Genomic DNA, 12,156 nt, shown 5'->3' with positions numbered 1-12,156 from the left:
AGGAGTATGCAGTGGCACCGGCAGACAGAGGAGAAATGCCCGATAAACAATCAGTACCTGGTACACAGCATTCTACTGGAGTATCCATCTAAAGTGTTGTGTCCAAAAGATTTCTGCTATGGATGGGGAAATCTTTCAGTGGGAGAAGGTCTCAGACTAAGAGAAATTGGATTTCTGCCCCTTCTGTCAATCACATATTCTAAGTGTAGTGACTGTGCTTGAAGCAGTTCTGTCATGGATACTGTTTCCTCCATGGTCACTCACTGCTTCACATACACAGAGGACCTTGACTGTCAGACCCAATTAATCTCTTACCTCAATGCTTCTTCTACAGGTACCATATGGATTCTGTAGAGACTCCCAGCTAGGGACCTAGAGTAGATGTCAAAGATCTTATCCCCACCACAGTCCTCCAAAGACACACCATAGCTGTAGCTACATCCTGTGTGAAGACTCTCGAGAGCTAAACCTGGTGTCTGTGTATTCAGGAGAGATTTATGAAAGCAGACAAAGGGCTGCAGCCAGTGGATACACAATGAACAAACCTGTGCTGCCACCTGGTGGTCAGGCTGCTGAGATGCCAGATAGCATGGAAGTGGCACATTATTTTTAAATGATCAGTGTACAACAACTGATCATTTTTCCTAACAAAAGTAGGTCAATGTTGAGTCTCCTATACAATCTATCACAATAACTATTTTTTATTTAAATTAGTAACAGGCTTGTTTCCCATGTAAATCCCAGTTCCCTCTCCCTTCCCTCCTCCACTGTCCCCCTATTCTGCCCCTTTTCTGCTCCCCATGGAGGTTGAGGCCTTCCACGGGGCATCTCCAGAGTCTGGCATAGCATTTGGAGCAGGGCCTAGACCCTATCCCGAGTGTCTACGCTCGAAGAATATCCCTCTATGTGGAGTGGGCTCCCAAAGTCCATTTGTGAACTAGGGATAAGTACTGATCCAGTACCAGAGGCCCTATTGATTGACCAGACTTCCAAACTCACATCCTCGTTCAGGGTGGTGGAACAGTCCTATGCTGTTTTCCACGCTATGAGTCTGGGGTCCATGTGCTCCCCCTTGTTCAGGTCAGCTGTTTCTGTGGGTTTCTCTAAACTAGTCTGGACACTTTGTTCGTCACTCCTCCCTCTCTGCAACTAGATTCCAGAGTTCAGCTCAGTGTTTAGCTGTGGGTGTCTGCATCTGCTCCCGTCAGCTACTGTATAAAGGCTCTAGGATGGCATATAAAGTAGTCATCAATCTCAATATAGGGGAAGGGCATTTTAGGTAGCCCCTCGACTATTGCTTAGATTGCTAGGTTGGGTCAACCCTTTAGATCTCTGGACATTTCCTAGTTCCAGATTTCACTTTAAAGCAATAATGGCTCCCTCTATTATGGTATCCCTTTTCTTGCTCTCTTCCATTATTTCCCTGACTTGATCTTCCTGCTCTCTCATGTCCTCCTCTTCCCTCCTCTTCATTTTTAAGCTTTTTCTTTTCCTGGTTTTGGTAGTAGTGGTAGAAAGCAGACCCAGATAATTATGCATGGTTGGCAAGCTCTGCAATCCCCTGTACAGCAAAAGACATCTTTGATATGGGATCCTTCTTTGTCATGGGAAATAAAGAAAACATTTTAGAATTTTAAAGTTTTGAATCAGGTTTTCTTAAACCCTGAGACCTTTCCTATGTGTTAGTATTTTGACCATCACATGTAGTCTCTTGAAGAAATGTTTCCAACAGCAGTTAGCTCTTCCTATCCCTGGCACTCTTGGAATAGTGTGCGTGACTGCAGCAGAGCCTGAACAGCTGTTAAGTTGTGTGGGGAGTGAAGGTAGCCCTGAGTGAATGTGTAGTTGACATGAGCTTAGCAATATAAAGTTATGCAATGCCTTAGACCAATGAGGAATTGCAAAACCTTCCTTGGGTCAGGTCAGAGGGATGGCAAAACCTTCTTCAAAGATCTGACATCAAGTGTTGACAATGTGATCAGCGCTTAGCAAAATGTTTCCTCCTCTAAGGTGACTGCAGCATAAGATCCCTTACAGAGACATCCTAGAGAGACTGGCTAAACCTGCCTGATTGCTCATCTTCATAATACAAACCCACCTCCTGGATGCAGATGTATAAAAGAAATGAGTCGGCTTTAATGCTGCTGTTTAACTTGCTCCTCTCCTTCACAATAAGCACAGACAACCAATCTCGGTATGTGTCCCTGTGTCTGACCATCTGTATTGTATCATTACCCTGTATAAGTCAGTCTCTGGGCCCTGCAGGATGTGGCAAATCTGAATTGTCCTGGAGTGTGGCAGCTGCTTCAAAGTGAGTGGCAGATCTACAGGTTTACAGAATGTAATTACTAGGCCAGGTAGCTCACCTTTACTGAGAGCACACATATCTTTTTTGTGTTACCATAAATAATTCATAGGAAAGATGTTTATGCACAAAAAGTTTATTCTACATTGGTCTGGAAAGTCTGAATCTAGGATCAGGGTAAAGCATGGCTGTGTTCTGCTGTAAATTCTCTTACAGTTCTCATTGGCTAGCTTAATGTATCACCACAGAACAGAATGCAGTAAGAGAGAGTCGGCTGTCCCCCTTGTGACCATTATAAGGTCACCAATCATATTAATGAGCGCCTCTTATGATACCATAGAATCCTTATTATTTCTGAAGAGTATACTACTTATTAAAGTTTCTGTCCTATATTCTTCCTTTTTCTGCCTTTTTCATTTATTTACACAGGATTTCACTATGAAGCCTCACTGTCCTAGACTCACTTTACAGACAGACAGAAACATTGGAAGGGCCAGGAAGCAATGCATTTTAAACCTAGAAAACTATGACTGATGTCTTAAATTAACTCACCCAGCAAAACTATATGCCATGATTGAAGCAGAAAGAACAAATTTCCATGATACTGACAGACTAAAGAATTTTATGACTTGTCTACACACCTAAAAAGTATTCCGTGGTGTACATGTACCACCATGTCGATACCTGTTAGTCAGTTGAAGAATATTTAGATGGTGAACTGTATCCTTGAATTGTGAACCAAACCATTTCTCTATGAATTTGCCTTGGGGAGGCTTTCTTTTGTGTTTTATTTATTTATTTTTTAATTTAAGTTAGAAACAAGCTTGTTTCATGTGTCAATCCCAGCTCCCTCTACCTCCTATCCTCCCCTGCCCTTCCCACCAAGCCCCCAGCCCCCCACCCAGTCTCCACTCCAATCCCCAGGGAGAGTGAGGTCCTACATGATGGATCTCCAGAGTCTGTCATTTCATCCAGGGAAGGGCTTAGGCCCTCCTCCAAGGGTCCAGACTGAGAGAGCATCCCTAATTGTGGGATGTGCAACAAAAGTCTGTTTATACTCCGGGGATAAATACTACCCAAGGCCCCATAGATTACCTAGGCCTCCTCACTGACACCTACATTTATGAAGTCTGGGTCAGTCCCATGCTTTCCACATAGACATCAATCTGGGGTCAAGGAGTTCCCCCTTGTTCAGTTCAACTGTTTCTATGGGTTAAACCAGCCCAGTCTTAACTCCTTTGCTGATAATTCCTTCCTTTCTGACACTAGATTCCAGGAGTTCAGTTCTGATATAAGACAGAAGAAATAAAAAATGAGGGACTGTTATCTATGGATTTCTTTTTCTGAACAGTCTAATTTCCTCCAGGTTTTCCATCTTCCCTATTGTCACCTCTTCTGTATGCATACATATGAAAGTTAAAATATTTCTTTGTTAACAGTAATGTTTGAGTTTTCCAGAGAACAAGGGATTTCCTGACAGCAATCTTCAACTGCTTCCGAAAGAGAATGAGGATCCACTTCCTTGACTTCACCTGATTCGACTGGAGGCATCTGAATTGCCCCACATCATTGACTCCACCTGACAAGCACTATCCTGAAACTGGCTTGAAACTACATCACTCTACACAACTCCGGATCAAGAAACTGAAACAGCACATCTTCTACAATCTGACCAGAGCTTCAAGATAAGAGCTTCAATCAACATTAGAACCCTAGTCAGGAACTTCAATCAAGCATCTCCTGCCATACTGAGACTGTCTGATCTACTGAGATTTTGTTATACTAACATTTTCTTTTCACAGGTCCCCATGAGATTATCATCGTCCCATCTCAGCAGGAAGTAGTTTTGAGAATTCCACGCCCCCTCTCCCTACTATTGATATTATAAGATTACACCTGTTAGTGTTAGTTTTCAATTATTTTAGAGTTGGGATTGGAAGGAGGTGTTCATATTTGGGTGTTTCTTTAAGATAAGTTTAGGTTTAGATAGAATAGATGTTTGATACATTTTGTTCATGGACACAAGTTAGTTGTCCTTTTTTAGACTAAAAGGGGAATTGTAGGAGGAAGTCTGATGCCGCCATTAAACATGTGACTTACTAAGTCTATGCCGCCATTAAACATGTGACTTACTAGAGGCGCATACAGATGAGGTAATAAAAGGGCGGTTTACCACACCGCTAACCACACCCACTTTAGGCAGGACTAAAGACGTATACGGCTGGACGTCAAGACGTATACGGCTGGGACATAAAGACGTATACGTACGTAGGCGGAACTACGTCACTAGCCAAGCCCACTTTTGGGCATGGCTAGGGGCGTTACGGGGGGGGGGAAGGCATAAAAGACAGCGCACAGGAAGTTTCGCTCTCTTTTCCTGGAGTTCGGCTTCCGGTCCAGTCGCTAGCGGAGATCTGCTGGGCTTCTCTGGGTTTGGTAACTTGTGAGTAATTTTCTACATAAAATACTTAGCGTTACTTTCAGTAATTGTGTGTCGCGTATCGTTACAGCGTCCGATGAAGCCAACAATTTGGTGTCGGGAGGGGGATTGAAATCCGGATCCAGGCGCCCCGGAAAAAGCGGCTTCTCTTGGCCCGGCCAGGCACACGTGGACTCTCCTTTCGCTAAGTTCCTCACCACTTCGCTCGGCAAGGCACGATTCCTGCCGCCAGGAACCAGCACCTACTACCTGCCGGTAAGGTCAGGCGGTATTCCAAGATTTCTCTTGCGGCCACGTGCTGTTTTACTGGCGGCCTGCTGACTCCGGCCACGTGCTCTTTTGCTGGCAGCCTGTTGATTTCGGCCTGAATTACTCCATTGGTAACAAACGTAACTGCTTTATACAATGTCAACAGCTAACACTATGATGCAGGATGTTAAGAATTTTCTTGTTTTTTGTATGGATGGGATTTTAGAAAGGGTTGAGGACCTACCTGAAAGGTACTTCCTACCCACGATGGTGACTATTAGCTTCATAATCAATATAATTTTGTTAATGAAATGGCTCAAAAATAGGAATAAACTTATACAGGTCATACAGTCATCCCAGGATAGTTTTGAAATCTTAATACAAAGGATTCAGGAAGTGCAAAATTCATTGCAGGAGAGTAAGAAAGGGTTGGTAGATAATATTCAGGATATTAAAAATGATAATGTAGGTCTGACGAACAGATTTAAAGAGATGGAACACAAAATTGAATTACTATCAGGAAAAATGTGTTCCACAGAGAGAATTGAAAAATTGGAACATAATGTGGAAACATTTAACGAAAAACACGGTTCCATGTTTGATGATTTCACTAGCAAATTACAAAGACTGGAACATAAAATTGAAATGCTAGCAGAAAAGAATTGTTCCATGTCTGAGAGCAATGATAAACTAACTGATAGAATATCATTTGTAGAAGGCAGTTTACATGCTATTGAGGTACTTGCTAAGGATGAGAATATTAGAAATTTGGAATCACATGTAAATGATGAATGTAAAAAAATGAAAGATTCCATGACGTCCTTAGAAAATTATTTGTCCCAAGAACTTCAGGAGCTCAGAGAAACAATGATGAATAGACTGCAGGATTTAGAAGACGCTCAATCTGATACTTCAGAATCAGAAATACAGGCAACAGGTCCGGACAGGAGTTTCTCAAAGCTTCTCAAATGCCGGAATGATTTCCCTAAGGTTGCTATGCGTTCCCCTATGGTTTTTCCAGTATCTGTAACAGAAAAACCAGCAACGAAAAAACAATCAAATGGTCCCATTGCTTATCACTGGGAGCCTATACAGATGAAGGATCTAAAAAATATTAAGGAGGCCATTGTCCTGTATGGTCTTCATTCTCCCTTTGTCAGAGAGCTCCTAACCTCATAGGCTACTGTAAATAAAGTAACCCCAAAAGACTGGGCCCAATTAGCCTCTGCAGTGCTCGAAAATTCTTGCCAAATTCAATGGAGAGCTTTGTGGAGGCAAGAAGCAAAAGCAATTGAGATTCAGGAATTGCAGAAGGGTCATGAAGTACCCCAAGACAAGATTCTTGGGGAGGGTCCTTATGCTGACACGCAGGTTCAATCTGCATATGACGAGCACATGTTGTCTTTGTGCCGTACAGCTGCTTTAAATGACTTAGTTCCGCCTACGTACGTATACGTCTTTACGTCCAGCCGTATATGTCTTTAGTCCTGCCTAAAGTGGGTGTGGTTAGCGGTGTGGTAAACCGCCCTTTTATTACCTCATCTGTATGCGCCTCTAGTAAGTCACATGTTTAATGGCGGCATAGACTTAGTAAGTCACATGTTTAATGGCGGCATCAGACTTCCTCCTACAAGTTCAGTATATGTCTGTGTGTGTCTGCCTCTGCTTTCATCAGTCTCTGGATGAAGGTTCTCTTTCCCAGAGGCTCAGGCTGTGGGATTGTCTTCTGGCAACCCCTGATTCATGTCTAAAATCCATATATGAGTGAATACATACCATGTTCTTCTTTTTGTGACTGGATTACTCGACACAAGATGGTTTCTTTTAGTGCCATCCATTTGGCTGCAAATTTCAAGATTCCATTGTATTTTTCCTCTGAGGAGTACTCCATTGTGTAAATGTGCCACATTTTTTGTATCCACTCTTCAGCTGAGGGACATCTAGGTTCCTTCCAGTTTCTGGCTATTACAAATAATGCTGCTATGAACCTGATCTTTCACAAAGAAGCTAAAATTATGCAATGGAATAAAGAAAGACTTTTCAAAAATGGTGCTGACATAAGTGGCGAATGACATGAAGAAGACTGCAGATAGATCCATGTCTATCACCATGCAGGAAACTTAAATCCACATGGAGAGGCTTTGTCACAAGGCAAGAGAAAATGAAACTAAGAAACAAGCTGCTGGAGAAGTGAGGCTGTTGTTGTGAAGAACCTGAGTGATTCCTTGGCCTCCCTCTCTAATGCTTCTGGGCTGAAACATGCAAGGCTTTGGTACATTGGACTAGGAAAGCCTTCCCATGCTGGAAGGTGAGTTTCATGAGCAATTCTTCAAGAAGCTAGAAAGACAAGAACTCTAAGAGATATGGAGACAATAGAGGCCAGCCAACTCATGAGATTTCAAAAGGAACAATATCATGATATTTTGGCCGAGAATCTGCCTTCATTCTCTCCATACTCTTAGAGCCTGAATGAACTTAGATTTAAAGATAATGACCAGTTTATTTTGCAGAGGACAATTGAAGACAGGCAAGCATAGGCTGAATAGAGGGCTCAGTGGTTCAGAGAACTTACTGCCCTTCCAGAGCATCTGCATTCAATTTCCAGCATGCACATACTTGCTCACAACATCTATAATTCCAATCTCAGAGGATCCAATGTCCTTTTTGGCCTCCAGGGGCAACAGGCTCACAAGTATTGTACAGGCATACATGTAGGTAAAACACCATGAACAGGAATAAATAAGTTTTAAAAACAGGTAGTATTCAGGATAGTGCTGAGAAAGCAATTGTGACTCGCTGTTTTTCTTCCTTTTTAAAATTTAAGTTAGAAACAATCTTGCTTCCCGCCCCCACCAGGCCCTCCAGTCCACAACCTAATCTCCACTCTGATCCCCAGGAATGGTGAGACCCTCCATGTAGGATGTCCAGAGTCTATCATTTTACCCAGGACAGGGCCTAAACCCTCCCCCAAGAGTCCAGGCTGAGAGAGCATTCCTCATTGTGGGATGGGCAGCCAAAGTGCAATTGTAACTCTTAAAGACACCAGCACAGGGAAAGCTATGTTGCACTGAGACCAGGGGAAATGACTTCTGAGGGCAAAGCACAATTTCTTGGAGACTCCATCTTGTGATGGTCCCAATACATTAAAAGACAGCAAGTCCAGGGAGAACACCTTTCTTTTTATTCAAAACCAACTGCCTAAGAAAGGGTTTTCCCTTAACCTATATTACTTCTTTTTTATTTTGTGTGTTCAAAATTAAGAAACCTCAGAGTTTTCCATATGTGGAAGTGTTTGGGATGCCTACTCCACAACATTACAACTCCTCCTCTTCCTCCTCCTCCTCTCACATTTCAGGGAACACTGCAGAAGAGGGTGGCAGAAAGACTGTAAGATCTAGAAGTCAGGGAGGACTGTCACAAAACAATGTCTTTTAGACATGACGGGCAGTGCCAGTCAATTATCAACAGCTAAAATTGCATACACAACACCCAAGTGTCCCATATGATCTATCATAATCTTTATTCCTGCAGAGTTGATGGAGCAATTCACAAGGCTCCAATTCTGGTTGATTAGCTGCAGACAATTGAGAACTGTCTGGGGAGATAAAGTTGGTTTTCTTCAGAGATAGGGTCGCTGGTAGGTTGTCCATAGTTCAGTGGACAGCTCTACACCCATGTGCCCATGTGCATATGGACAACAATTTGGACTCAGTTGATTATATATAAAAACAAATGAAGTTGGTAGGGGCTGTTAGAAGATAGACCCCGAAGTACGGGGGAGGCCACGAGAATAAAAACCAAAAGATATCCCGGAATGAAAGAAAAATAATTCAGATAATTCAAAGGAATGAAAAAAAGTGTTGGAACTGTTTAAGGGGACTTTTCAAGTAGGACTAAATGCATTTTATACCATAAGATTTTTGTGATCCTATGAGGACAAAATGATGGAAGGTTTTGGGTGTAGAGTGATGTCTTTGTGTATCATGTTGGTAGGGGTAGAGTTGTAATAGCTAGAGTGGTCAGCTCAACAATGGATAAAGCTGAGTACTTCATAGCACTCATCTCTTTCTATTGGAGATGTTATGCTTCACACTCCTGCCATGATGGACAGAATCCTTCAAGTATGAGATGAGATAAACTCCCTCCCCCACTTCCCAGCGCCCCCACCTTGTATGTTCCATTCTTGTGGGTATTTTATAACAGCAACAGGAAAAGAAACTAAGGATGAGAAATTGAACAGGATACTGTGAAATAACTCATCTCTTGATAACTAGAATACTGCAATCATTAAGAACAATTTTTAATTTCCTGGTTTGTTTATCCATTTCAAGAATTTCATTCTTTGATATTTAGAGTTACATAAACACATAAGTATGTGTATGTAAAGATGTATGCTACCATGTAAATACATTGCATATATAAGCAATTTGCTTATATAGCATATGACATGATATTTAATTGTAAGAAAATACATATTAAGCAGGGCGTTGGTGGCACATGCCTTTAATACCAGCACTGTGGAGGCAGAGGCAGGAGAATCTCTGTGAGTTTGAGGCCAGCCTGGTCTACAGACAAGTTCCATGACAGCCTCCAAAACAATACAGTGAAACCCTGTCTCGAAAAACCAAAAAAAAAAAGAAAATATATATTAATGTGCACATGTCTTTAAAGATAATCAGCAGTAAAAGTTATCCAAGTCATGTAAAAATGATCTGAAAAACCATTCTAAAGTACCCAATAAACTATATGTTACATGATATGGAAAAACCTGACACTACTTGAATGCATACATTAACAATGACTAATGTCAGTTGTCTTTTTTTGACCAAGATTTTAAATCTTACAAACTTATAGATAAGATATAAGAGTTTCAGCCATGGAGAGAATTTTTTTATTTTGTCTCAACATTAGGGTCAAATCTATCTGACAAGTTTATTTAGATGTTTTTCCTCACAAATAAAGGCTCTTATTTCCATTCAAAGACTGACTATTGATGGTGACGGGAAATCAATAGACGAGCTTCCTTTGATTTGTTTTGACAAATACTCTGTTGGATATTAAAGTTTTCTTCACAAAGGCACAGAGACGAAGGGAAGATGGACAGCATTTGTTTGTGTTGGTTCCAAACTCGTAAGATTTGTTTTTCATTGTGATGTCAGTCATATTGATGGTATTCTTAGCACAGCCTTCATATTAAATGAGTTATTCAATGTTCTCAAACTGCTCCTGTGGTCTAATGAATGTTACAGGTTCTCTCTGTTTGCTAATGATATAAACAGGAAGTTGCAGAAAACGTAGAAAGGGAAAGTTAAAATGTTGCTATCGAACTGCATTACAATTTTCTCCTCATTATTTTTAAAGGTAACGATTTTATGACCAGTTGTCTTACTGAAAGTTGGTCTTCCATCAGAGTCAAAACGCAACAAATTTATTCTGAATACTACATTCCGTACCTGTTTTAGGCCAGCAGAGTCATTGTGGTACTGACGACTTTGCTTGAAAATAATATCGCGGTTGGTAAAGATGATACATAAAGGAAAGCCAAATTTGCAACCTGACCACTTGCAAGAGTATGCACCATCACCGTTAATCCTTATACCACATCTCATGCTGCGTCCTTCAAATTCTTTTTCATTGATGGTTCTCGGCCCAATTTCCCTGTGCTGCTGTGCCCATAGCAAAGTCAGCCACTGTTGTTTATAAACAGGGGACAGCCATTCTAAAGGTATTAGGCGATCTTGTTCAAGAATAGTCATGGAGGCCAGGTCAAAGATGATATGCTGAAACCTCAGTTGTTTGAACACTGGTTGAAATACTAGCCCTTCTTCAGTTTCAAGAAATGTGATGTTGTCAGTGCATTCCATGTGCCTGGAAAGCCAGCTGTTGCCATTAGCAAAGAGATGGTTCACTGAACTTTCCCAGCCAGGATTAAAATAAAGGAACATCCATGCTTTTAGGGTGGTATATAGATCAAATTCCTTTTGCAACACGAGTAGATCAGATGATGAGACAAGCAGATACATGATCTTTATATCGATTTCTCTGTAAAGTCTAACATTTGGGTGTATCATCAAGTTGCAAAGAAGCCAGTCAAAGCACTGTGACTTTACAGATTTCAATCTATATGTTTCTGCTGTTATATAGTATGAACACACAGTTTTCATATTAATGGTTTTCTTCATGGTCTCATTACATTGCTGAATTACCTGCTCTACCTGAAGCAGGCATGCTGCTGCCAGGACATGAGGAATTTGTCGAGGCTTCATTGGCAAGTCCTTGTCCCTGTACAATGAACCAAATACAAAATCCAAGGACCAGATGTTTATGTGCTGGTTGTTAATCTCCAGTTCAATAATATCACTGTGCGGTTCCTTCCAAGTATCTTTGAGCATATTAGCAAAGTACCCGGACTGGCATAAAAAAGCTTTGTGCAAAGACCACACTTTGCCCAGGGCATGGATTTTGACATCACTGTCTTCCTCACCCAAAAATAAAGTTTGGTAAGTATACTTAGTTGCGAGCTTCCTTTTCTTTCCGTAGAAGATGCCAAAAACTTGCTGTAGGCTTACTACCGAAGATCCGTGGATGCTCCAGCTCGGCCCCAACTTGTCCCAACTGCTCCATTTGCGCTTGCGGCTGCCAGACACGCTTCTGGGACTAACACTGCATTCAGGCTGCTGTGGCTCTGCCAAGCTGGAGTCGTCAGATCTCCAGACTCGGCTGCTGCAATGTCCCATCGATGAAAACACCTAGAACGTCTAAAGGAGACTGTTGCACAGGTTTCTCTCCCTTGCCATTGCTGGAGTGTGCCAGGACTTCCTGAGCTCACTGCATTTCTCTGGCACAGTCTCAAACGTCACAGAAAGGCAGGCCATTATTCATTGTCTACCCGTGTCCTTGAGCAGGGGCCCCGCCCACTGCCAGCAAGTCCTTTTAAAACTATGGCCTGTGACCCAGCTTCTTGTCTTCCTCCTTCCTCCCTCTTCTCTCCCTTCCCTCTTACCCAATTTCCTCCCTTCTGTCCTTTCTCGTTTCTTCTTTTCCTTTCCCCATTCTCCTTCTCCTTTCCTCTGCCCCCTACTTTTCCTCCATGGTTTCCAAAGGGTCACATATGTCGCTTTAGCTGACCTCACTCAAAGTCAAGTACCTGCTGCCTCAGGCT

General features: G+C 42.0%; 1 protein-coding gene across 1 annotated transcript; it reads right to left on the bottom strand.

Moving 5' to 3' along the window:
- Positions 1-10,237: 10,237 nt before the first annotated feature.
- Positions 10,238-11,731, bottom strand: LOC101824327 (germ cell-less protein-like 2). The gene has a single exon (XM_040733769.1). The coding sequence runs from the start codon at positions 11,729-11,731 to the stop codon at positions 10,238-10,240; it is 1,494 nt and encodes a 497-aa protein (XP_040589703.1).
- Positions 11,732-12,156: the final 425 nt, after the last annotated feature.

Source organism: Mesocricetus auratus, unplaced genomic scaffold, assembly GCF_017639785.1.
Source record: "Mesocricetus auratus isolate SY011 unplaced genomic scaffold, BCM_Maur_2.0 Super-Scaffold_100033, whole genome shotgun sequence".
NCBI classification, from domain to species: domain Eukaryota; kingdom Metazoa; phylum Chordata; class Mammalia; order Rodentia; family Cricetidae; genus Mesocricetus; species Mesocricetus auratus.
Note: the sequence above shows the minus strand (reverse complement) of the source record. Positions and strands in the feature narration are given on the sequence as shown.